This window comes from Bufo gargarizans, chromosome 2 (assembly GCF_014858855.1).
Source record: "Bufo gargarizans isolate SCDJY-AF-19 chromosome 2, ASM1485885v1, whole genome shotgun sequence".
Classification (NCBI taxonomy): Eukaryota; Metazoa; Chordata; class Amphibia; order Anura; family Bufonidae; genus Bufo; species Bufo gargarizans.
In genome coordinates, this window is record NC_058081.1 from 198,736,912 (window position 1) to 198,763,116 (window position 26,205).

General features: G+C 41.4%; 1 protein-coding gene across 1 annotated transcript in view; it reads left to right on the forward strand.

Moving 5' to 3' along the window:
• LOC122925765 (stimulated by retinoic acid gene 6 protein-like) overlaps positions 1-26,205 on the forward strand; it is a 33,057-nt gene that overhangs the window by 4,717 nt on the left and 2,135 nt on the right. Inside the window, exons 2-15 of the mRNA XM_044277114.1 lie at positions 1,253-1,349; positions 11,554-11,651; positions 11,750-11,889; positions 12,093-12,213; positions 13,350-13,398; positions 13,602-13,724; positions 13,821-13,894; positions 15,563-15,674; positions 15,898-16,018; positions 16,116-16,191; positions 18,640-18,709; positions 22,712-22,760; positions 25,486-25,603; positions 25,747-25,866. Coding sequence (XP_044133049.1) covers positions 1,253-1,349; positions 11,554-11,651; positions 11,750-11,889; positions 12,093-12,213; positions 13,350-13,398; positions 13,602-13,724; positions 13,821-13,894; positions 15,563-15,674; positions 15,898-16,018; positions 16,116-16,191; positions 18,640-18,709; positions 22,712-22,760; positions 25,486-25,603; positions 25,747-25,866 — 1,368 coding nt within the window. The remainder of the gene's footprint in view (positions 1-1,252; positions 1,350-11,553; positions 11,652-11,749; positions 11,890-12,092; positions 12,214-13,349; positions 13,399-13,601; positions 13,725-13,820; positions 13,895-15,562; positions 15,675-15,897; positions 16,019-16,115; positions 16,192-18,639; positions 18,710-22,711; positions 22,761-25,485; positions 25,604-25,746; positions 25,867-26,205) is intronic.

The window sequence follows — 26,205 nt, forward strand, 5'->3', positions numbered from 1 at the left end:
AACGTTGGGATGCTTGTGCTTGTCAGAGGATCAAACGATTCTCTCTACTGGTAGTCTGTCTGGACCATCTGGAGCCTGTTCACCATATGTGCGAGCCCTCACATAACCACAGCTCCCAACATCTCGTAACATTGAGGTCAGACAAATTGTCAAAACAACTTTCCCGCTTATCTCAGTCCATTGATGCACCTCACGCAACACCTGTCAACTGATCAAAATGTCTTTGAGTGCATTTAAGAGGCCTGTCTAGCAAGCAGTCTCTCACCAAGAAGTACACTACCCAAAAGTAGTCTCTGAGATCCTTTTTATAGGGCAGCTGGGGAAGCACTTTTACGCCCTCTTGTGGCAGGATCCAGTGCCTATAAAGACCACCCTTGAAATCATTTACATATCTGCCTGAGGCATAACTGACATTTATATGTAGGTGAGTTGTTTATTTTTTGTCGGTGAGTGTATTATAGGGAACGTAACTGTTCACTAAAACAGACAAATCGGGAGTGGTGACAGGTCAAAAGAAAGAGGGTGTAGCAGTTCTACTTTATCTGACTTTGTGGTGGGTAGCACTTGGAATAGTGATACGGAGGAGAAAGATGAAATACTGGACAAGACCAAGGAACTCAGAGTGGATGAGGCAAAAAGGCACTAGTTTTACTAAACCTATGAAATACAAACTATTGCTTGGCTTACTTAGAGAAATCATGTTATGCCAGAAACTTGGAACAATTCTGGTGTAAAACACAGCAAAGCCACATCCCTTTTCAGTTAAGCCATGCTTATTTTCAGACAAGGAGCAGGAACTTTCTGTAAACCTAGATGCATAATATTTTTCTGCACTCACATATTTGTAGCATTTTCCATTAAAACAGAATAAATAAGCTCATAATAAAATCACAACATGGTTTTCCATAACAACAATTCAAGAATTTGTATTTATTTATTTTTTCTAAAAGAAAACGAGGTCACCTATTAGTGGCTGTTGCAGGGCATTAGCAGTGTAGTTTTGTGCTGCTTCACTGCTGGGACATGTACAAGAGATATGAATGTTATTTTTTAAAGATTTTTTTCATATACAAAATAAAATAAATTATAAACCACATACAAATGATTTGAATAAATCCACCCTGACACCCACTAGGTTTTAGACATTTTAAGCTTATCTTTTTTATTTCTGTTTTAAGGTCATAATGCTCTAAAAATACAATATTAATATTAATAGTCCTTTTTAATACATGTTGTTCAATTCCTCCTTAAGCTTGACCACCTCCAATGACGCCAACAATGAAACATCATCTGCTTGCTACAAATCTATTCGAATGGACCTCTTTGTCCACTATTCTCTGATCCCTGCGGTAAGTCAACTTGAGAAGCCATTGTGTCACATGCTCTGCTGCATTCCAGGTTCTCTAACCCATAGGATCACCTTGAACTGAAAACAATTAGATGAACATAGAACATGGTATTTAGGAATAATCACAAATGGTGGATACAATTAGCTAGAATCTTATAAAAGCATCCCTTTTGTCCTATCAGCAGCCCCTATTACAATCTAGAGGACTCTCAGAAGCACCTTAGTCAAATCTAGAACAAACTCAACCCAAAAAAGCATATGCTAGAATTAAAAAGATTTTTCTGGCTTGGTGTCCGGGAAGAGTATTGAATGGCTTATATCTGTCCCTAAATAATATAGTGGAGTTCCTACAGGGAGATTTAGACAAGGGACTGAGTGTTTTTACCCTTAGGGTCAAGTGCCAGCTATGTCTGCGTTTCTAGGCAGATTTCTTTTTCTTAAGAACCTTCAAAAATTAAAAGGTTTCTTAAAGGGGCCTTTAGATTAAGACCTATAGCCTTGAAGCCAGTATAACAATTGGATATCTCTCTTTGGTACTTATGGGCCTATGCACCCATCCATTTGAACCTCTGGAGAAGGTTGCATTTCTACTGGCCTCCACCTCAGCTAAGAGGCTTAGCAAACTTCAGGCTCATTTAGCCTTTGAGCCATACACTACCTTCCTTTCTGAGTATTATTAAGATACTTACCTACCTTCCCTCCATATTTTTATTTCTTTACTTTATAATTACATACTGTGGGTGGAATGTTAGTTCCCTTTATATTGAATGGGATGGGGGTTATTAATTAGTTAATTAATGACATTTCTCTGCTCTACCAGTTCACAGGGCCAGAATTACCCCATTGTTATGCTGCTAGTACGACTAAGGGAAAACAGAGTAAAGTTCGAAATCCTAACTTTTGCTGAGATGGACACACATGCTCACTTCCATCCTATAACTGCCACCAGCTGTATCTAATAGCTGTGACAGTTACAGGGATGGAGTTGCAACAGAAAGGACACACTCCCTAAAATTCCAGCTTGAAATAAATATAGCAAAGTAACTGGAGCAATTAATGGGGAGATCTCTGGAACCATGTGAGGTACAGGGCTGGTTCTGGCTTTGTTAGAAATAAATTGTCATGTACTAAATGATGTCTGATATTCATTTTTTTTTACATTAATTATTGCACAACCCCTATATCATACACAATATACGATTGTTTATTTGTAAAATGCTAATTGGTATCATACCTCATCATTTAACCTAATTCTTTATGGAAAGTTAGATATTCTAATCTGATACCTTGTTCTCTTCCAGTCATAGATATGGAAATTAAATATATACAGATAAATATGTATGTACAGTATATATGTATATGTTTGTATATATATATATATATATATATATATATATATATATATAGAACAAAGAGATCGGACTGCACTCCAGTTGAATCTTCAATGAAAAAAGGTTTATTCACCCAAAGGTGGCACAAGCATATATATATATGTGTATATACACAGTTGTGTTCAAAATAATAGCAGTCAGACATCACTAACCTGATCAATCACTGTTTTTGGTAGAAATTATATTTCTACATAGCAAATTATTTACTAGCCGGTGTAGTAGAGTAATAGAAATCCAACAGACCCAACAGTCATGACATGCATGCTGCTGATTCTGTGTAATTGAATCACTAATTGAAAGGTGCATGTTTAAAATAATAGCAGTATAGAGTTCAATGAGTGAGGTCATTCATTATTAGAAAAACAGGTGGCAAATATTGCCCTTATTTAAGGAAGGAAGGCAACAAATGTTGTACATGCTGGTTACAGTGCATTTCTCTCTGAAATTCTGAGAAAAATGGGTTGTTCCAGACATTGTTCAGAAGAACAGCGTACCTTGATTAAAAAGTTGATTGGAGAGGGGAAAACATATAAAGAAGTGCAGAAAATGATAGGCTGCTCAGCTAAAATGATCGCAAATGCTTTAAAATGGCAACCAAAACCTAAAAAGACGTGGAAGAAAGCAAAAAACTACCATTCGATTAGATAAAAGAATAGCCAAAATGGCAAGGACTCAGCCAACAATCAGCTCCAGTAAGATCAAAGAAGGTCTAAAGTTACCTGCGAGTACTGTTACAATTAGAAGATGCCTATGAGAAGCCAAGCTATCTGCAAGAAGCCCCCGCAAAGTCCCACTGTTGAAAAAAATACATATGCTGAAGAGGTTACAATTTGCCAAAGAGCACATTGACCGGCCTAAAGAGACATTTTGTGGACTGATGAAAGTAAGATTGTTCTTTTTGGGTCTAGTGGCTGGAGACAGTTTGCCAGACGACCCCCAAACACTGAATTTAAGCCACAGTACACTGTGAAGCATGGTGGCGCAAGCATCATGATATGGGGATGTTTCTCATACTACGGTGTTGGGCCTATTTATCGCATACCAGGGATCATGGATCAGTTTGAATACATCAGAATACTTGAAGAGGTCATGCTGCCTTATGCTGAAGAGGAAATGCCCTTGAAATGGGTGTTCCAACAAGACAACAAACCCAAACACACCAGTAAATGTGCAACATCTTGGTTCCAGACCAACAAGATTGACGTTATGGAGTGGCCAGCCCAATCCCCGGATCTTAATCAAATAGAAAACTTGTGGGGTGACATCAAAAATGCAGTTTCTGAGGCAAAACCAAGATATAAAGAACTGTGGAATGTAGTCCAATCATCCTGGGCTGGAATACCTGCTCACAGGTGCCAGAAGTTGGTTGACTCCATGCAACACAGATGTCCAGCAGTTCTCAGAAACAGTGGTTATACAACTAAATATTAGTTAAGTGATTCAAAGGAAAGCAAAATCTTCAAACATTTTTCAGTTTATATAGTGAATGCTTGAGTTTGTAAAGAAGAATACAAACACTGCTATTTTTTTTTGAACCGTCTAATATTCACTTTTCTTCAATTTCTTTTTAGAGGAACAACACAAATTTAATATATTTATCTTCATGTTTTGATTTGGAATAGAATGTGTAGTGTTCCCAATGCATTTGTGTGCATGGAAATAAAAGCTATTAGAAGGATTTTGAGCTTTATTCACTTTTTTAAACACACCGCTATTATATTGAGCACAACTGTATATATTACACAATCACACACACAGTTGAGTCACATTTTTCAAGGCTCTTTGTATAAGCTGAAACGTTGTCTACACCACATGGGTGAATAAATCACTTATTTTTATCTGGAGTACTGTCCGGTTTCCTGTCTCATATATAGTCGCCTCAATGTGCAGCACGGACAGCAGATAGACGGGCTGGGGGTGACTCAGTAAGGTCCTGGTAGGTTGTCACAGGTATCTGGAGCCATGGTGACCACAGTGTATCCCACAGCTGCTAGAAGGCATGTTGGGGAAGATCCATAGAGCAAACACAATGATCGAGGTGGTCCGACAGATGCTCAATTGGGTTCAAGTCTGGGGAATTAGGGGGCCAGGGTAATACTTGAGAGTCTTGGTCATGCTCTTCCATCCAATGTCTGACATTTCTAGCTGTGTGACATGTTGAATTGTTTTGCTAGAAGATCCAATCCAGTCCAGGGCAGACAATTAGTATTTATGGGTGTACATGATCTGCAAGGATGGATTTATACCCAAATCGGTTGAATGTGCCTTTCCACATGGATGAGTAGGACCAGAAATTCCACAAAAACATTCCCCAGACAATAACACTGCCACCACCAGCTTGGATTTTTCTAGCGATGGCTGCAGGGTGTTTGTTCTCTGATGTTTCTTGCCTGACATGCCAACTTTCTCCCGTTCAATAAAGCAGAAAACGTGACATTCTAAAAGGCAACCTTTTGCCAATCAGCGAGGTCCACTTCCAATACTGGCAATGCAACTTTGTTAGCAGAGGTGCCATCCGTCTGCTTCGGATCACCAAATGCAACAGAGTTTGCTGAACTGTTGTTTTACATGCACATTTGGTGGTCCCCTTATTAATTTTTGGGTGGCGAGCTGCTCCACTGTAGCATGTTAGATTGCTGCAAAACCTGGCATGCAGATATTTCTCAGGCAGATATGTAAATGATTACAGGTGTGGTCTTCATTGGACGGAGAGAAGTAGGATGGTTTCAAAAAATTGCCTGCCATCTAGGCCGTTATGACCTAACTGGTAGGAGGTGTTGGGAGCAGTGGTTACGTAAAGTAATGCATATATGGTGAAGAGGCTCCAGACGGCCCAGACAGACCACAAGTTTAATCCATTAACAAGCACAAGCAGCTCCCACACTTTAAATGTCCACCATCCAAACACAGGTGGGACTTTCGTTACACACAACTGCCTCTGCATTTCCAGGCATTAAGCAGAAGGAAATTTGGTGTCACAGTGCCCATTACATGTCCTGCCATTGACAGCCAGTCACCCTCACCATTGTTTGCAGTAGTGTCATGAACGAAAAAACCTGGACTGCTACAGAATGCATCATCTTTCTTTATTTTACATTTTATCCATTCCAAAAACATATTGACACAGTAAGCATGTGACATGTGATACAGTGCTGCCCATAATTATTCATACCCCTGGCAAATTTTGACTTAAAGTTACTTTTATTCAACCAGCAAGTAATTTTTTGACAGGAAATGACATAGGTGTCTCCCAAAAGATAATAAGACGATGTACAAGAGGGATTATTGGTGTAGTCACCCATTTCTCAAACTCAGCCAGAGGTCTCTGAAATACATATTTATCGCTCACTCCCCTGCACACAGGGGCTTCTGCCAAGAAGAATGCTGGCGACAATCTTATTGGTTCAGGGATCCCCTCTTTCAAAAACTTTTCTGTCTCCGTTATTAGTTCCCCCGCCCTAATTCTTGATAGAGGTGTCCATATTTCAGCAAAGCCTTATATTGTGAGTCCCAACAACTCTGAGAGAATGTTGCCTGGCATCAAGGGGGATGGGAATGGGGCAAGATCACTACCCAGGGCTCTCCACATTTCGCATACTCCTTTGAGCATAGGATCCAGTTCTATCGCCTTGTGTAGATTTTTATGTGGTAGTCATAGATGGCTCTAAAATAACGGACCTACGCTATATTCACAGATTTTCTTAACATCAGTTTGTCTCTTTGGTTCCACCAGTTCCAGCCATCTATTTAATTGTATGGCTTGGTAGTGTGTGGCCACGTCTGGAAGTCCCAGTCACCCCCTCTCCCTGCTGCAGGGACCCTGCGCCTGATCAAAATATTATATGAGAAGAGATACGGGGCCTTTTTCCATTCCATAGGGAGAACATCCTTTTTATATCTAGGAAGGACTTTGATGGCATGTGTATGGGGACCATTTGCAGTATGTATAGAATTTTAGGCACCACATATGCCTTGAGAGCATTCTTCCTAACCATCCACAACAAGAATGGCATATTATATTTCTGTAATAGCTGTTTGATATCCTCTAGAAGGGGTGAATAGTTGTATTTATATAGATCATCAAGACATCTTGGGATCTGTATCCCTAGATATTTTATGGGACCCGTTGACCAATTAAAGGGCAAAAGGGTTTTCAACCTGGTCACCTGTATCTCAGGTAAAGTGATATTCAGTATCTCTGACTTGGTGGGGTTTACTTTAAAGTCTAAGATCTTGCTAAATTCCTCTATCTCCTTTTCCAAGAAGCCCAACCCCTCCCCCGGGTTCATCACCAGGTACAGTAAGTCATCCACGAATGCTGTGCACTCCAGCTCTCTTTTCCCTTACCTAATCCCTGAGATTTCACCAGCTTCTCTTACCGATTGAATAAGAGTCTCCGCTACTAGAATAAACAGGGATAGGGACAGGGGGAACCCCTGCCTGGTCCCGTTTGTGATGTCAAATGTCGGGGAGAGTGTGCCATTCACCTTCAGCCTGGCATGTGGTTGTCCATATAGGGAGAATACCGCTCGTATAAAGGGGACAGGGATAGCAAACATTCTCAGGGTCGATCTCATGAAGTCACAGTTGACTCTATCGAACGCCTTTTCCGCGTCTATACCCAATAAGACCAGTGACATCTTCCTCGTATGTGCCAGATGAATGGAGTGAAAAATCTTATGGGAGTTGTCCCTCCCTTCCCTACCCTTAACAAAACCCAATTGTTCACATCCTATCAGAGAAGGCAATATTTAGCCTAATCTAACAGCAAGTATTTTTGCCCAAATCTTCAGATCTAGATTTAAAAGGGATATTTGCCTATAGCTACCACAATTTTGTGGGTCTTTGCCCTCCTTATGTATTAACGTCACAAACGATTCCTGGGTTTGCCTGGGGAGCACGTCTCTTTGTAATAATGCATTCTATATATCTGTAAATCTGGGGATAAGGATTTCCTGGAATTTCTTATAGTAAAGTAAAGGATGACCGTCTGGTCCTGCGCTTTTACCCGGGGGGGAAACTGTATTATCTGCCGCACTTCAGCAGGTGTAATTAGGTTGGTTAGGTAGGACGCCATGTCAGGTGATAGCTCTTGTCTAAGAATCTTCTGGTCCTGACTTTCTTTTTTATTAAGGTTATATAGTGCTGCATAAAATTCCTGGAAGGCTTTAGCTATAGTTGGAGTTTAATTTTGTATGGTGCCTTCTGTCCCTTTAACTTTGGATATAAATTTCACATTTCTAGCAGTGAGGACATTAACTTCCCTCCTTTATTGCCATGTGCATAGATTTTATGTTGAAAATATAATATCTGCTTTGCAGACTTCTGTGATAGGAGCTTGCATAGTTGGAGCCTGAGTTTGTTTAGTTTTCCACAGTGGCTATCTGTGCCAGGAGCAAATCTATAGCCTTCTGCTGGTCTTTTTTTACTTTGGAGCCCAGAGATATGAAGATACCTCTAACGTAAGCCTTATAGGCCTCCCAAATTATTGGGTGTGTGCTGTGTGCAGGAGAGTTAGATTCAAAGTAAACCTCTAACTGAGTTCTAACCTGTTCAAAATGTTGCTTGTTATTCAATAGAGATTCATTGAGTCTCCAATTCCAATCCCATCTAGGTAGAGAGGCCAGGGTGAGAGTCGCAGTACACAGAGCATGGTCCGAGATGGTGATACTTCCTATTTCAGCGGCGCTAAAAAGAGGCAGGAGAGAAGCAGATGTTAGAACACAATCCAACCTCTGGTAAGAACTATGTGGATTGGAGTAAAACGAGAAGTCTTTTACAGTTGGGTTGAGTCGTTGAGATACCTCCACACATCAACCAGGTGTAGGTCATGGAGTTTCCTCTGCAGCCTACCAATATGTTTTTGTGCGATATGTGACTTAGCAGTTAATGAGTCTATCAACGGGTTTAATACTAATTTGAGGTCTGCCCCCAGAATTATGGGCCCCTCAGCAAAGCATTGGACTGTATCCAAAGTTTTTAACAACCACTGTACCGTGGAAGTATTTGGAGCAGATAAATTGACTAGTGTGAATTTACGAGAAGCTAATTCACCTTTCAGTGCCAGCATTCTTCCTTCAGCATCTGATAGCTGCTGTTTCAACACGAATGGAACAGTATGGTGTATTGCTATGGATACCCCTTTGGAGGCCAATGAGGGATGTGTGCTATGGAGCCATTGTTTATATGGATGGGCTGGTAGCTTTGGTATCCTTCCTTGATGAAAAAATGAGTTTCCTGCATGAACATTATTTGGAAATGCATCTTGCGCAAAGTAAGCATCACCTGCCTACGTTTGCAGGGGGAATTCACCCCCTTCACATTAAATGTGGTAATCTTAATATTACTCATAGTTTACCAGTGGTTGTTCAATTTACTTGAACGATAGGAGGAACTGGTTATTGCGAAGAAGAAAGGTTTTTCAAATAGGGATGAGGTATGGGGGAAAGGGAATTGGTTCAAGTGTATGAAATAAAGTGGGTATAGATAGAGTGGAAAGATAAAGGAGTTTCAGCAATTAAAGGGAGGGGGGAAAATAACGAAAACAGTAACAGTAAAAAACTAAGAAAAGACCAAGACATAGTCTTATACAGAAAAGATTAGCTGCAGCCCGGCTAGGATCTCTTCTGCTGATATAAAGGACTTGTTCTACCTATCTAGCCGGTATCGCCTATCATTAATTTGTCTGGTCAAAAACCCCTATAGGTGCAAGGCTTGAAATCCAACAGGAGGGGGATAATCTCCACCTAGGGTAAGTATCTAACCGCACAGGGAGGGGTATAGTGGTATTGTCAAGTATTCCTCGCCTAGTCGCTTACCCCAAGTGTATCGACCAGACCCTCAGATAACTGTCATAAAGTGACCTAGTTCATCCTTAAAATATGGTGGGGGGGGGGGGGGCAGAGGGAAGGAGCTGGGAGGAAGGTAAGATGGAAAAGAGGGGAGATTAAAAGGGAGGGAGGAAAGAGAGGAGAGAAACCTCACACCCATTTTTCTCCAGGGCACAACACGTGGTAGCTTAGGCAGTGTAGCCAGTTGCACTACTGGCATCCAAGTAGGTATCTCAATAGGTTGAATTCCCAGAACTCACCAGGCATTTTCTAGGTAATCCGGTGTATGAATTGCTATCCTCTTTCCATTCTTAAGGATGGAGACACCAAAGGGATATAGCCACAAGTATGATATTCTTTGCGCTCTTAGGGCCTTCTAGCAGCGGCTTCATGATACGTCGTTTTGCCAACAAGGAAGGCGCAATAAATGATATATGGCTATGTCTGCTCCTGCGTAAGTAAGCTGGCCTCTCTCTCTGGCCGTAGATAAAATATGTGTAGTGTCCACAAACGATAAAATGCTGCACACCACATCTCTAGGTCTTTCAGATGGTTTTGGCGGTGGCCCGAGAGCTCTGTGGATATGTTCTATCATTATCACCAAAGCAGCCTCTTGGCCCAACAACTCTGGCAACCCTTTTATACGTATGTTACGACTCCTGCTGCGATTTTCCTGATCCTCTATCATTATCATCGCTCTGTCGAGCTCCGTTGTATGCATCTCCATATATTCCGCCATTCCTGCAGACTGTGTTACAACCTCCTGTACTGTGGTCTCTAAGGCCTCTACTCTGTGCCCTATTTGCATGAGCTCAGTTTTAATGTCCGACAGCTGTGTGAGGACAGGTCTTATTGCCCACTCTAACGCTTGTCCCAGTACCTTGGTTAAAAAGGATTTAGACACCGGCGAACAGTCTTGAGCCTCCGTCTCTGCTCCTTGTGTGCTGTCAGCTTCCGACTTTTCTCCCTCCTCAGTTCACGCCACTGCCTCCGCTATCTTCGTGCTGATACTCGATGCCTGTGTGTCTTTCTTTTTGAGGAAGCGCTGCAAGTCCTGCTGGCATTTTTGCTTTTTTGGTGTGTCTAGAGGGTCGATCCCTCTCTCCCTGCCGTATTTGACCATATTGGATCCAGTCACTGCTGCTAATCTGGTCTTAAGCGCTTAGGTGCGGAGAAGCTGAAGCTTCACACACCCATCCACTTCAGCGGCCAGACTCCGCCCCCAGACTGCATCATCTTTAGCAATGAATCCAGGTTCTATTTGGGATCCCATGATGGTCAGGTTAGAATACAGAGGTCTTGTGGTGAGTGCTTCAATCCTGCCTTTCCTGTGGGGCAACACACTGTCCAACTGCTGGTGTGATGATCTGTGGAGCCATCACATATGACAGTGGGTCACCCCTAGTGGTGATATGAGGGACACTAGCAGCTCAGTGATACTGTATGTGCAGGAAATCTTGCAACCACATGTGTTCATCTCATGGCAGGGCTTCCAGTTGGCATTTCTTCAGCAGGATAATGCTTGTCCACACACAGCAAGGGTTTCACAGAAATGTCTCCTTCAGATTGCAACACTTCCTTGGTCTGCCCAGTAGCCCGATTTATCTGCAATGCAGCATTTATAAGACTGGCTGGGACACCAGCTTCAGCAACTTACGAGTGTGCAGGATCTACAGAGCCAGATGCAACACGTGTGAGCAAAGAAGCTGTATGACTCCATGTCCAACTGTATCTCATCTTATATCCAGACAAGAGGCAGCCCAACAGGGTACTGGAGCTTTCTATCAATTGTACATTTTTCTCTAATAAACTTATCCTTTTGCACTAATATTGTAATCACTTAAATATCTCATCATTACATTCACACATACAGTATAAAGTTTCATTCCATTTAACAACTCCTTTGTGCGTTATTTTTTTTGTCAATAAGTATATACTGAATATAGATATAAAAAGACTTCTATAATATGTTTATGCTTTTTAGGTTTTAATTACACTTATATTATCCTATCTACAACGACAAGCAAAACATGAAAAAACGATGGAAAAGATACCACTGGGCAAGAGATTTGGCATTGTTGTGTAAGTCTTGTTGACCCTTCTGTTATTCATAGATGTCAGTGTGTATTAAAGGGTTATTAGAAAAGGATGATGTCTTGCAAGTGTCCTCTGTGTTTTAGGCCTGTGAATTTCATAAGCAGTTACTCAAACAGATGGTCTTACGGTGCCGCATGTGGAGCTACAGCTACAACTGTTTTTCTCTTGTTCTTCGATGAATATTCCAATTACTTTAACTTTGTTGCACCAACCTGGGCCAAAGGTATGTGTATTTCTTGTAGCCCTTGGGCATAATATAGCTTGGAAGATACCCAACCCACTGCAAAAATAAATAACTTATCTAAAAATAAGTACAGTATAATGTATGAGCTTAAGACTCTATTAGAATAGTCAGTATCACTTATGTATATGTCTATAGTATAGTGGATTGTTTTCAGCCTCACGTAATAATGCGTTTCTGCTTAGCTCTAGTCTATCTTCTGTCTGCACTGGAGGTTGGGCTGGATTATTATCCTTTCTTTGCCTGCTTATCTACAGACCACAGATTAATAGGTTCAGCCCTAGGATTTTGCTACTCGCTCTGTTGGTAAGTGACAAAAATATCTACCATAGCAGCTAATATTTGGCCAGCTAACATTTGGGCGGTGTGCCAGCGGCAGATCGCTATTACACAGTGTGATCTGTATTACTATTCTCGTAAATGACTATTCTCGTCCGCAATAAGGACAAGAATAAGACTACAGAACGGACATATGTTTGCAGACAGCACACAAATTACATCAGTTTTTTGTGAACCCATAGAAATTAATGGGTCAGTGTGTTGTCCCAAAAAAATGTGGATCAGACACAGATGGAAAATCCGGTCGTGTGCATGAACCCTTAGGCCCCTTTCACACGGGTGTTGCGGATTGGGAGCGGATGCGTTCAGGGAAAATGGTGAGATTTTGACACTAAAACAAGTCAGTTTTCACTGCGATTGCGTTCCAAGTTTGCGTTTTTTCCGCGCGGGTGCAAAACATTGTAATGCGTTTTGCACGCGCGTGAGAAAAATCGGCATGTTTGGTACCCAGACCCGAACCCGGACTTCTTGACAGAAGTTCGGGTTTGGGTTAGGTGTTGTGTAGATTTTATTATTTTCCCTTATAACATGGTTATAAGGGAAAATAATAGCATTCTTAATACAGAATGCATAGTACAATAGCGCTGGAGGGGTTAAAAAAAATTATATAACTCACCTTAATCCACTTGATCGCGCAGCCCAGCTTCTCTTTTAACCCCTCCAGCCCTATTGTACTAAGCATTCTGTATTAAGAATGCTATTATTTTCCCTTATAACCATGTTATAAGGGAAAATAATAATAATCAGGTTCCCATCCCGATTTTCTCCTAGCAACCGTGCATGAAAATCGCACCGCATCCGCACTTGCTTGCGATTTTCACGCAGCCCCATTCTATGGGGCCTGCGTTGCGTGAAAAACTCAGAATATAGAACATGCTGCGATTTTCACGCAACGCACACGTGTGCACAGCCCCATAGAAATGAATGGGTCCGGATTCAGTGCGGGTGCAATGCGTTCACGTCATGCATTGCGCCCATGCGGAAAACTCGCTCGTGTGAAAGGGGCCTTACTATGTACATGTAGGTCCTACTAAAGTTTATGTGTGCCTACCATTCCTGTAACACAAAGAGAAAACTAATGCATTATACTAAACTCTTCACAGGTTTTGTGTACAACTGGCGAATATTCTTCAATGTCAAAAACTAGCTCATGTGAGTTTTCTCCATTCTTTATGCAACAAATACAATATCTAGTTGTATCCGCCAAAGTAATGTCTCCATAGCCACAATGCAGCTGTCCTACAGAAGGAATATTTTATTATCAGATTAGACATTAAGCTGTAACATAGAACTTAACTTTTATTGCATGCACTTCATAATGATTCATTAAACACCTAGCGTTATCTCCTCTGTAGGCCTCAGTCATACTCATCTTCACACCAGTCCCATCTCTAGCTTGCTGCCTATTTCTCATGGGGAGATTTCTACAACTGTTGATAATAGCAGCGCTATCTCTGTACAGACAGTTGGAGAGAAAGGTATTTCGAAAGAAATAGAGTCTTGCCTTTGGTAGTGCTACTCCCTCCCCACTTTGCTTATATCAGATTTTATACAATGTGGTTTGTAAATTGCAGGAGGAAGAGGAGCCTCTTTTACCTCAACACTTGACCAACTATGTCAGAAATGTCCTAAAATCTGCTCCTGAAATGTGAGTGTGCTTACAGTAAGCCTAGTAAAAGCTAGATAATATTCTCAACTAGCGTCAAAATAATCTTCTGATGGTCATAGTTACATGGTTGATAAGGTTGAAAGTCTATCAAGTTCAACCTATAATTCTATGGTGTTGATCCAGAGGAAGACAAACTCCCCCTATAAATCTATAACCCATAAAGTATAATATTTTATATTTTTCAAGAAATGCATCCAGGCCCCTCTTGAACTTGTTCACTGAACCAACCATCACAACTTTTTATGGCAGAGAATTCTGTAGTCGCATTGCTCTTACAGTAAAGAATCCCCATCTATGATGAGGGTGGCTCCCCTCTGTCTCTTCTCGATTGACAGATCTTGCTCTATAGGCCTAAAGGCCATTTTGACACAAGCGTATTAAGTCTGGCAAGCGCACTCTGTGTGTGAGCAGCGTTTCCCAAGCTGAACACTGCTCCTCTGACATGAATTCACTGCATTAAAATGATTTATAATGCTGTGAATTCCAGTCTGACCGTGGCTGTACTAAATTGTACACAATAGAATTAAGTGAGTAAAGTTCAGTAGATCTGAGGTCAGGTGGTGAGTTCATATCACAGGAGTGAAATACTGCTCTGACACGGAGTGTTTTACGTGTGAAACTGGCCAAAGTTTGAGATCTGTCAATGAAGTTGGGCCAGATAAGGAAAAGCCAGAAGTGAGCAGCTAAACGACTAGTTGCCCTAATTTTAAAACATCAGTGGTCTAAACTTTGAGCAAACCCCTTCCGGCCACTGGACAAAACACCTACTTTTATAGTCATTTCTCAAAAGCAACAAAAAAGGTTGTGTATTTTACTACCAACATGCTGCGAGTCATCAACTGTGACATTTTAAAGGCAAAGTCTATGACAATATTTGACCTACCCTAAAATTCTGTAGCATCTGGTTAATATGTATGAATAGTTGTCCAGTTTCACATTAGACCAGGGTTCCTTAAAAGGGTTGTCTCACTTCAGCAAATAGCATTTATGATGTAGAGAAAGTTAATACAAGGCACTTACTAATGTATATTTTCTCCTTTGCTGGGCCTGGGTGGATTCATTTTTCCATCACAGTATACACTGCTTGTCTCCATGGTTATGACCACCCTGCAATCCATCAGTGGTGGTTGGGCCTCCACACTATAGGAAAAAGCACCAGCCTATGGGTGCTCCCTCAGTCCGGCCACCAAAGCACGACCACCACTGATGGATTGCAGGGTGGTCATAACCATGGAAACAAGCAATGTGTGTAATATAATAGAAAAATGACTCCAGCCAGCAAAGGAGGCAATATGGATAATAACAATATATTAGTAAGTGCCTTTTATTAACTTTCTCTACATGATAAATGTAGCTTACTGAAGTGAGACAACCCCTTTAACTCCAGTCCTCAGGACCCACCCGTTGGTCATAATTTGAGAAGATCTCACAGAATGAATACCTGAGGTAAGTCCTGATGCATTGACACTAACCATATCACCTGCTCAATACAAAAGGAAATCCTGAAAACATGACTGGCAGGTAGTCCCTGAGGACTGGAATTGAGGAACACAGCATTAGAACATAATGAAATCTGGCCTCATGTTTTTATTTATACATCTCCAAGTCTTGTTGCCCTCACATATATCTTCTTTCTTTTCACTATAGAAATGACCAGAAACCTTGTCAAAGATGGAGGATTTATGCATGGGATACACATTTTAAATTTCCCACCAGGATGATAGTGACGGCGGTGCTCGGTTTGATCTGTTTGTACAATGTATGTTACATACAACCTTTGCCTATCTATATTGCTGGTAAATAAATGTCACCGTGTAAGAATGGCCAGAATAGAAGACTGTAATAAAGGGTAGCACAAGAATTTCAGTAGACTATGGTAAAGAAGGGGGAAGATGTTGCAGATAAGAGGGCGGCACTCTGTACTCAACTTTCGGCTGAGTGGCTCATGTTCTATTCTGTATAACAAATCAGATTTCTCTCAGTTTGTCCTTGTAGATTTATTTGTCTCGCCAAAAGCTGTGAAAGGCCTGGACAGCTGGATACTGAGAACGGTTAACCTCTCCATTTTCAACCAGACTAAAGGGGTATTACTATTGCTAAGAGGTTAGACATTAGTTGTGCCTAAATATGCTCCATTTGCTGTGTTTCTGGTTGTGCCATTAGTTGTGGGAATTGTATTCTTTTCTTTGTATTTTTACAGATTGCTGGTTTTATTCGACCTTTCCGTCTGCTTTTACAAGTGTTATCTATGTCCTGCATGTGCTGTCAAGCTACAGGTATCATTGTTTTCTGCCTGCGATCACTATTATTGATGCTTCTCGCTTTAATATAAACATGCCAGATATTGGTAGCCATATGTATAATTGGTGCTGTGCTGGATGATGTTTGAATATTAATAAGCAGGATCAATATTCGATTTGCAATATTGGCAAATTGTTTCTTTGGCATTACCAAAAAAAATCAGCTGTTCGAGAAGGCAGCGGCGCTGGCAGTAGTGTCGCGGCCTTCTCGCTGTTTAGCGCAGGCCCAGTGACGTCACAACTAATATCACTGGCCTAGGGGGGCTAAGCTCCATTCAAGTGAACAGAGCTTAGCCCCGCGCAGGCCAGTGATACTAGTCGTGACATCAGTGGGCCTGACAGAAACTGAGAGAAGGCCGCGGCGCTCCTGCAGCGCCGCTGATTCTCCAAAAGCTGATCAGCGGGGGTCCCGGGTGTCGGACCCCTGCCGATCAGATGCTGATGATCTATCCAGAGGATAGATCATCAGTTTAAAAGAACTGCAGAACCCCTTTAAAAAAAAAAAAAACACCCAAACAATAAAATAATTTATTTCTGAAGCACTAAATATCACTTTACATAGCAAATGAAAATAGGATTAATAATAAATTACATGAAAACACAATAAACTATAACAGAATACGGTAATTGGTATGTACACCACATAAATATATTCTACAGGAGGACAAAAGCTGGCTCTATAGTGCCACCTAATGTCTGAGCCTTTAAAAACGCTGTGGACCAATGTGGCAGCTCTACGAATCCTATAGATGGCATCAGCTTACACAGACATGTACCAGGGTCAGAATTGTTGATAAATTTGGTGTGTGGCTCATATTGAGACAACATTTTATGCCAGAATTGTGGCTCAATTGTGTTGCGTATTAGGCATATAAAGCCACATCCCTTATCTTTCCAGGCACATATAATTTCTCTAAACCTAGATGACACAATAGTGACACAACTTTGCACATTTTGACACAATTGACACCAAAACCTAGGAGCAGATTAGTAAATGTTTTGTAGGCCAATGACTTGGGAATATTAGCCAAAATCAGAGGGGGATATTTATTATAGCTGGTATACAGGAACACTGGCTTAATTGCCCATAGCAACCAATCAGATTCCACCTTTCATTTGCCAAAAGAGGTCAAAAATGAAAAGTGGAATCTGATTGGTTGCTATGGGCAACTAAGCCAGTTCTACTTTAGACCAAAACGACAGGCCATCTGCAAGCAGCTGTTTGAAGATTTTTCCCCCTCGTTAGTGTAGAGCTGGGTACTGGTGGACTTGGTGATAGGCCTTTGACGTGGGTCTTGGAGAATAAAATTTCTCTTTGCAATGACCACCAAGTTGGCGTAGGGAGTCTTATAAGCCAGGCAATGCTTCCTGGGAGAAAGATCTTATCCAGGAGAACAAAATTTGGCTCCCTGGTGCCTCCTGTTGGATGGCTACCCTTAGGCCCCATGCACACGGCCGTTGTTCACGGCCGTGTGCGGGCCGTGGAACCGCGGCCTGGATCCCTTCCTGTGAGCTGGAGCGCACGGCGTCACTGGTTGCTATGACGCCGTGCGCCCCCTGCTGCCGGCACAGTACAGTAATACACTGGTATAGATCATACCAGTGTAGTACTGTATTGCGGCGGCAGCAGGGAGTGCACGGCGTCATAGCAACCAGTGACGCCGTGCGCTCCAGCTCACAGGAAGGGATCCAGGCCGCGGTTCCACGGCCCGCACACGGCCGTGAACAACGGCCGTGTGCATGGGGCCTTAAGGCTACATTCACACGTCAGTATTTTTCTATAATCCGAATTTCGGTCTGTTTTTTGCGGATCCGTTGTTCCTGAAAATGTTTCCGTATGTCATCCGTTTTTTGCGGATCCGCAAAAAACGGAAACATGTATACATTTCAATAATCAAATAAAGTTGTTTGGATTTCTTTGAAAAAATAAAAATAAAAAAAATATTTGCTATGTGTTTCCAGGAACGGATTCCGCAAAAAACGGAAGACATACGGAATGACATCCGAATGTCTTCCGTTTTTTGCGGAACCATTGACTTTGCATTGTACCAGGATCTGATTTTTCAGGAACATAATAGGACATGTTTTATATTTAAACGGACATGCGGAACGGAACAACGGAAACGGACAGCACACATTGTGCTGTCCGATTTTTTCCAGGACCCATTGAAAATGAATGGGTCCTGATCTGGTCCTGATCTGTTCCGCAAAAAACGGAACAGATCAGGAAAGAAAAAACGGACGTGTGAATGGACCCTTAGTCTTTTCTTTTTCCCAGATAGCATTGCTTGGCCTATAAGACTCCCTAGGCTAACTTGGCAGTGTCCACAAGTAGAAATGTTATTGTCCCTGGATATGTGCTGTATAATATTGTTTTGTGGTCATTCAGGAAAATCCCTCCTGACATTTTCATTTTTGTTTTAGAAAAGAAATGAAGAAACTTTATAAAGGTGTCTCAGATATTTCGAGTGCGGGTCGACCTGCTGTAGTCCTGGTAATGCTATGACCCTCTACAATGTCGGTAGTCCGTGTAATATAATCATGGGTGTCTGTAGAGCATTGTCATGTAAATGTTTTCGAATCCTCCTCATGTGTCCGTTCCGTTTTTTTTGACGGCCATTCACTATGCAGCAAAAAAATGGAAATGACTCCTTATGCATTCCGTTTCCGTATGTCCACATGGCCCTTCCGAAAAAAAAGATAGATCATGTCCTATTTTTGTCCGTTTTGTGGACAAGCATAGGCATTGTTACAATTGATTCACCAAAAAAAAAAAACAGATGCAATATGGATATCACATTGACGTCATCTGTAATTTTTGCGGATCAGTGTTTTGCGGACCGCAAAATACATACGGTCGTGTGCATGAGTCCTAAAGTAGAGATAAGGGACTCAAAACTATTGTAATTTTCACTGAAAGAGTCCTTCTGGAGCAGTATTGTTTCAATGTATGCACAAGCACATCTAGCTACAGCTTGTTTATTCAGCCCACATATGAAGAAATTAACTCGTAGAGGACCCGCACCGTACATGTACGGCGCTGTGATCGGGCGGGTGCAGGATATGCGCGTGCCCGATCTGCGTCTGGGGTCTGGCAGTCACTGATAGCCGGACCCCTGCTGCATGCACCGGCATCGGTGAAATTATCAATGCCGGTGCATTAATCCTTGATGTGCTGCAGTCAGCGGTGACAGCGGCACGTGAGATGTCTGTGCAGGGATCTCAGTTCCATCGGGTCCCTGTGCTGCTGTGACGGGGACCCGATGGCAGGGAGGAAAGTTTGATGCCTTCCTTAGGCAATGCATCACAATACAGAAGTATTGTGATGCATTGTAAAGGGGATCAGAACCCCAAAAGTTAAAGTCCCAGAGTGGTACAAAAAATTAAGTTTTACAAAAAAATTTAAAGTTTCAAGTAAAAAAAGCGTCCTTTTCCCAAAATACAGTTGAAAAAAATTGTAAAATATAGGGAAAAAAAGAAAAGTTGACAAATTAGGTATTGCCGTGTCTGTATCGACAGGCTCTTTAAAAATATCACATGACCTAACAACTCAAATAAACACCGTCAAAAAAATAAAATCAAAACTGTGCTAAATAAACGTTTTTTTTGTCACCTTACATCACTTAAAGTGCAACACCAAGCGATCAAAAAGGGGTGTGCCCCCCAAAATAGTACCAATCTAACCGTCATCTCATCCAGCAAAAAATGATACCCTAACTAAGACAATCGCCCAAAAAATAATAAAACTATGGCTCTCAGACTACACTAAAACATGATTTTTTTGTTTTAAAAAATGCTGTTATTCTGTAAAACTTAAGTATATAAAAAAGTATACATATTAGGAATCGCCGCATCCGTAACAACCTGCTCTATAACAATACCACATGACCTAACCCCTCAGATGAACACTGTAAAAATAAAAACTGTGTTACATCACAAAAAATTGCAAGCGATCAAAAAATCATGGTGCCGATCAAACCGTCATCTCATCCTGCAAAAATGATACACTACCTAAGACAATCGCCCAAAAACTGAAAAAACTATGGCTCTCCGAATATGGAGACACTAAAACATGATTTTTTTTTGTTTCAAAAATGATATCTTTGTGTAAAACTTACATAAATAAATAAAAAGTCATAGCTTGAAAAGACCAGAGATGGTTGAAACGTCGCTATCTGTATGCTTCTGTTACTAATAAAGTAACCGTTTTTTTCACCTGAATTGAAGAGTACTGTGGATTTTTCTACTATGAAGACACTAAAACATCATTTTTTTTGTTTCAAAAATGATATCATTGTGTGAAACTTACATAAATAAAAAAAGTTTACATATTAGGCATCACCACATCTGTAAGAACCTTCTGTATAAAAATATCACATGACCTAACCCCTCAGATGAACACCGTAAAAAAAAAAATAATAATTGGTGTCCAAAAACTATTTTTTGTCACCTTACATCACTAAAAGTGTAATAGCAAGCAATCAAAAAGTCATATACACCCTAAAATAGTACCAATCAAACCATTAGCTCATCCCGAAAAAACTGAGCCCATACACAAGACAGTCGCCCAAAAAATAAAAAACTACTGCTTTCAGAATGTGGAGACACTAAAAAATCATTTTTTTTCAAAAATGCTTTATTATGTAAAACTGAAACAACCCAAAAAAAATTGGTATTTTCGCGTCCATAACAACCTGCTCTATAAAAATACCACATGATCTAACCTGTCAGATGAACGTTGTAAATAACAAAAAATAAAAACAGTGCCAAAACAGCTATTTTCTGTTACTTTGCCTCACAAAAAGTGTAATATAGAGCAACTGCGCAATTCTGTGTGCCCGTACATCAGTTTACGACCACATATGGGGTGTTTCTGTAAACTAAAGTATCAGGGACATAAATATTGAGTTTTGTTTGGCTGTTAACCCTTGCTTTGTAAGTGGAAAAAATGGATTAAAATGGAAAATCTATCCAAAAAGTGAAATTTCGAAATTGTATCTCTATTTTCCATTAATCATTTTTGAACAACTAAAGGGTTAACACAGTTTGTAAAATCAGTTTTGTATACCTTGAAGGGTGTAGTTTCTAAAATAGGGTAACTTTTTGGGAGTTTCCACTCTAGGGGTGCATCAGGGATTCTTCAAATGTGATATGGCAGCTTAGAATTATGCCAGTAAATATGATTTCCAAAAACCATATGGCGTTCCTTTCCTTCTGCGCAATACCGTGTGCCCGTACAGCAGTGTATGGCCACATATGGGGTGTTTCTGTAAACTACAGAATCAGGGCCATAAATATAGAGTTTTGTTTTGCTGTTAAGCCTTGCTTTGTTAGCACTGAAAAAAATTATTAAAATGAAAAATCTGCCAAAAAAGTGAAGTAGATTTTCTCTCCAGGAGCATGGATGGCCATGGATGTGCCTCGTTTTAAACTATGCACATCCCCCAGCCGGTTTCCAGGCGTAAATGTTAGTAAATTTGCCAGTGCCGGAGTCTCGTACCTACTCCGCCCCCGTCCAATGTACATGGCCTAAAAACAGCCTTTGCTGGTTATCTTCCAACCAGATTTGTAAAAATATCTCATAATAATGATCTTTACATTATAAAGTGAGCAGTATTAAATGTGACATTGATTCTAATATTATAAAAGGATCAAGTATTGCTTTGGAGACATACAATACTATGAAATATTGTATGTGCTAAAAATAAAAAACAGATTATATAGGATGGGACTGAAGATAAGAATGTGTGACCACAGATACTGTCTATCAATATGTAAAGTAGTGGACACAGCTGTAAATACTAAATATCAGGCAACGTACCCGAAAGCAAGATACCCCTAGAATAAGCATAAGGATACGTCCACACATTGAAAAAGTCTGCTGCAGATTTTGTGAAGGAGCCATAGCAAAAGCTGCAAGGCAAGTGTATTACATGTTGTAATAGTGGAAGTGGCTGCTACGAGGCCCGAACTCAGAAGGGGTCCCTCTGAGAGGAGGACTGAAAGATTTTACTGTCAGGCGCCCTCAACAGTATCATATAGGACATTTTATACAGTGAAATGACATAGTTTATACATGTAGGAAACGGATGGAGCGGCTGGGCCTGGTCTGAGAGCATGATCTTGACTAGCCGCAGATGTAAGGGTTGCATGGGAGGAGGGGGGCTGCTTGGGAAAATGGGGGGCCTTCAAAAATTTGCTGTGGGGCCCCGTCAGTTCTAGTTACGCCACTGCTGTCTGCATTGATAAAAATTGGAAATCAGTAACACAAATAGACATGCTGCAGATTTCAAATCCGCACCGCATGTCATGTGTGGATTCATGTTGTGGACATTTTCATTGCAGAAAATCCACAGTATTTCCATCACGTGTAGATGTACACTTACATGTAAAAATAATCTGGGTAGCTTGCAAGGAATTCCTGGATTAGTAATATATGTACAATACGTACAGAAAATGTGTTTCTGCCACTTATTTATTATTGCTTGCATTTCAGGCAGCCAGTATCCGATATACTGGAAATCAGATTGCATATTTGCTGTGGGGTAGGTAAAAAAAAAAATATTCTATGTTATATTAATGTATATGAAGCATTTTGTGATTCAGGAATATACATAAAAGCACATACTGCACAGAAAGATTTCAAGGAGTTGTGTAGCGCTACAATATTGATCACCTGTCCTCAGGATAAGACATCAATATCAGATCGGAGAGGGGAGGGGTCTGGTCCAGGCACTGATCTGCTGGTTAAATGTAGCAGCACTCGTGTGTGAGTGCTACTTCCTCCGAAAAATTACCTGTGCACCGTCTCCCTTGCAGAGGTGGTGCAGTGTAATTGCAATACATTCATTTGAATGGGACGAGCAGTTGTGATTACACTGCGCTGCTTCTACAAATGAGACGGGAATATCATTTTGAAGGGAAAGCAGCACTAGCATGACTGCCATCATCTCTAAAAACAGCTGATCTGCCTGGGTCCTGGGAGTTGGACCCCCACAGATCTGATATTGCTGACTAGGGATGAGCGTCGATTCGCAATAAACTTTGTTGTTTTACTGTACAGTATTAGAATTTATTGGCTCCAAAAGGCCCGAAGTTATTAATTTGTGAAGTCGCGCTTTGTGTAATAACTTCAGGAATTAATTTCTACAGTAAAAAACCTTGGTACTGAACCCAGCGTTCGGTACCAAGGTTTTTTTCAGTAATAATTAATTCCCAAAGTTATTACTAGTAACTTTGGCTCATCAGCCATTTGGCTCAAAAGTAACTTTGGCTCATCAGAGCCAATGCATTCTAATGCTGTTACGGAGCGGGAACTTCGTATACTATTACAACAAAGTTTTTTTTCGAATCGACTTTGGATGTACCATTCGAAGTCAATTCGCTCATCCCTATTGATGATCTATCCTGAAGATAGGTCATCAATGTTGTAGCACTGCACAACCTCTTTAATGAGTCGAACTCATCGACCTCAGTCATTGAGAAAAAACATCTAACTGGTTTTAATTGTTTTATTTTCTATATCAGGGGTAGGCAACCTTCAGCACTCCAGTTGTGAAACTGCAACTCCCAGCATGCATACTTGCTCTGCTCTTCTAAGAACTCTCATACAAATGAATTGAGCATGTTGGGAATTGTAGTTTCACAACAGCTGGAGTGCCAAAGGTTTCTGATTCCTGTTCTATAGTATATTAGAACATAGGTTATTTACCGTATTTTTCGCCCCATGACATGCATTTTTTCCCCCAAAAGTGGGGGGGAAAATGCCCCTGTGTCTTATGGGGCAAATACTACTAAGTGCTTACATTATGGAAACGCTCATTAGTACCGGAGGACCAGGAAGCGGTGAAGGCTCTGTACTCACCGCTTCCTGGTCCACGGCTATGCAGTGGCTGCGCTCAGCATGAGGGCGCTCTGTGACCTCATGCTGTGCGTGCCAGTTTACAGCACAGCCGACAGCAGGAGGAAGAAGATTGCGGGCGGTGAGGAGCGGCAGCGTCCAGGAGCAGGAGAGATGAGTGTTTTTTTATTTCATAAAATTAGGCTGCTTGGGGCTGATCTGATAAGGAGGGGCTGCAATGGGGGTGATGAGAGGCATAAGGGCTGATAATGGGGGCTGATGAGAGGCATAAGGGATAATAATGGAGGCTGATAAGAGGCACAAGGGCTGATAATGGGGATGATGAAAGTCATATAAGGCTGATAATGGGGGCTGATGAGAGGCATAAGGGATAATATGGGGAAGAATGAGAGGCATAAGGGACAATAATGGGGCTGATAAGAGGCATAAGACTGATAATGGGGGCTGATAAGAGGCAAAGGGCCTGATGAGGGGCATGGGGGGTGATGAGAGGCATAGGGGCTGATATGGGGGCTGATGAGAGGCATGGAGGCTGATGAAAGGCATGGGGCTCTTATCTGAGGTCTGATTGGGGGTCATTTACATTGGGGTCTGAGCTGACATCTGATTGGGGGTCTGAGCTGAGGTCTGATTAACATTGGGGGTCTGACCTGAGGTGTAATGAAAATTTTTTTTTTTCTTATTGTTCTCCTCTAACACCTAGGTGCGTCTTATGGGCCGGTGCGTCTTATAGGGCGAAAAATACGGTAACTGTTCTAGTTATAGATACTGGCATAATGATAGAAAATATACATGCACTTAGGCTGCTTTCACACTAGCGTTCGGGTGTCCGCTCGTGAGCTCCGTTTGAAGGGGCTCACGAGCGGACCCGAACGCAGCCGTCCAGCCCTGATGCAGTCTGAATGGAGCGGATCCGCTCAGACTGCATCAGTCTGGCGGCGTTCAGCCTCCGCTCCGCTCGCCTCCGCACGGACAGGCGGACAGCTGAACGCTGCTTGCAGTGTTCGGGTGTCCGCCTGGCCGTGCGGAGGCGTGCGGATCCGTCCAGACTTACAATGTAAGTCAATGGGGACGGATCCGTTTGAAGATGCCACAATATGGCTCAATCTTCAAGCGGATCCGTCCCCCATTGACTTTACATTGAAAGTCTGGACGGATCCGTCCGAGGCTATTTTCACACTTAGCTTTTTTTTGCCATTTTAATGCAGACGGATCCGTTCTGAACGGAGCCTCCGTCTGCATTAATATGATCGGATCCGTTCAGAACGGATCCGATCGAACGCTAGTGTGAAAGTAGCCTTAGTCTTCTGATTTATTCTTGGGGGATCCAGTATAGATAACTATTTGAATCCCATGGACACCATGTGGAAAGTGTCACCATCTCATGCTGTCTTTTCTATGTTTCCTAGGATACTTTCTACTGCACATCATGTTCTTCTTGAAAAGTCTGATTATAACATTCTGGTTTGTCATCCCAATCAAAGAGGGGAAAGGAATGCTGATTTTTCAGATCTTCGGTTATACAGTGTAAGAATCCTATGCATTATGGTCCGTGGTAACGGAATCCATAACGCAATTCACCTTTTACCAGTAAACAATGGGTGAATGAATTTCATAAGTGTAAATTCGCTCATCTCTACTGATGATCTTTAATGGTGTTTGTGTTGTAGGTTGGGAATAATCATCATGATAGCTGTGATTCTTGCTCAGATCTTGGCAGCACATTTCCTTTTCCTACAAGACAAAATCTCACCAAACAATAAGAACAAGCCATTGGCTATCAATAACAGGTGGGTTTATGCTTCTGTATGAATATGTGCACAGTTTTTATTCCTAGTGTATGCTAAATGATTGAGACATGCTAATATTTTAGTACAAAACCTAGTTGTCAGTCTTTAATGGGAGCCTGTCAGGAGATTCATACTGCCGAAATATAACCAGCATGAAACATTTCCATGCTCCCTGGTTACTAGCTGAGACATTTCAGAGAAAACTGTTTAAGGGCTCATGCACATGGCCGTTGCCATTTTTGCTGCCCGCAAATTGCGAATTTGCAAAACATGGATATCGGCCGTGTGTGTTCCGCATTTTGCACAATGGAACGTCCTGCCCTCTATAGAACTGTCCAA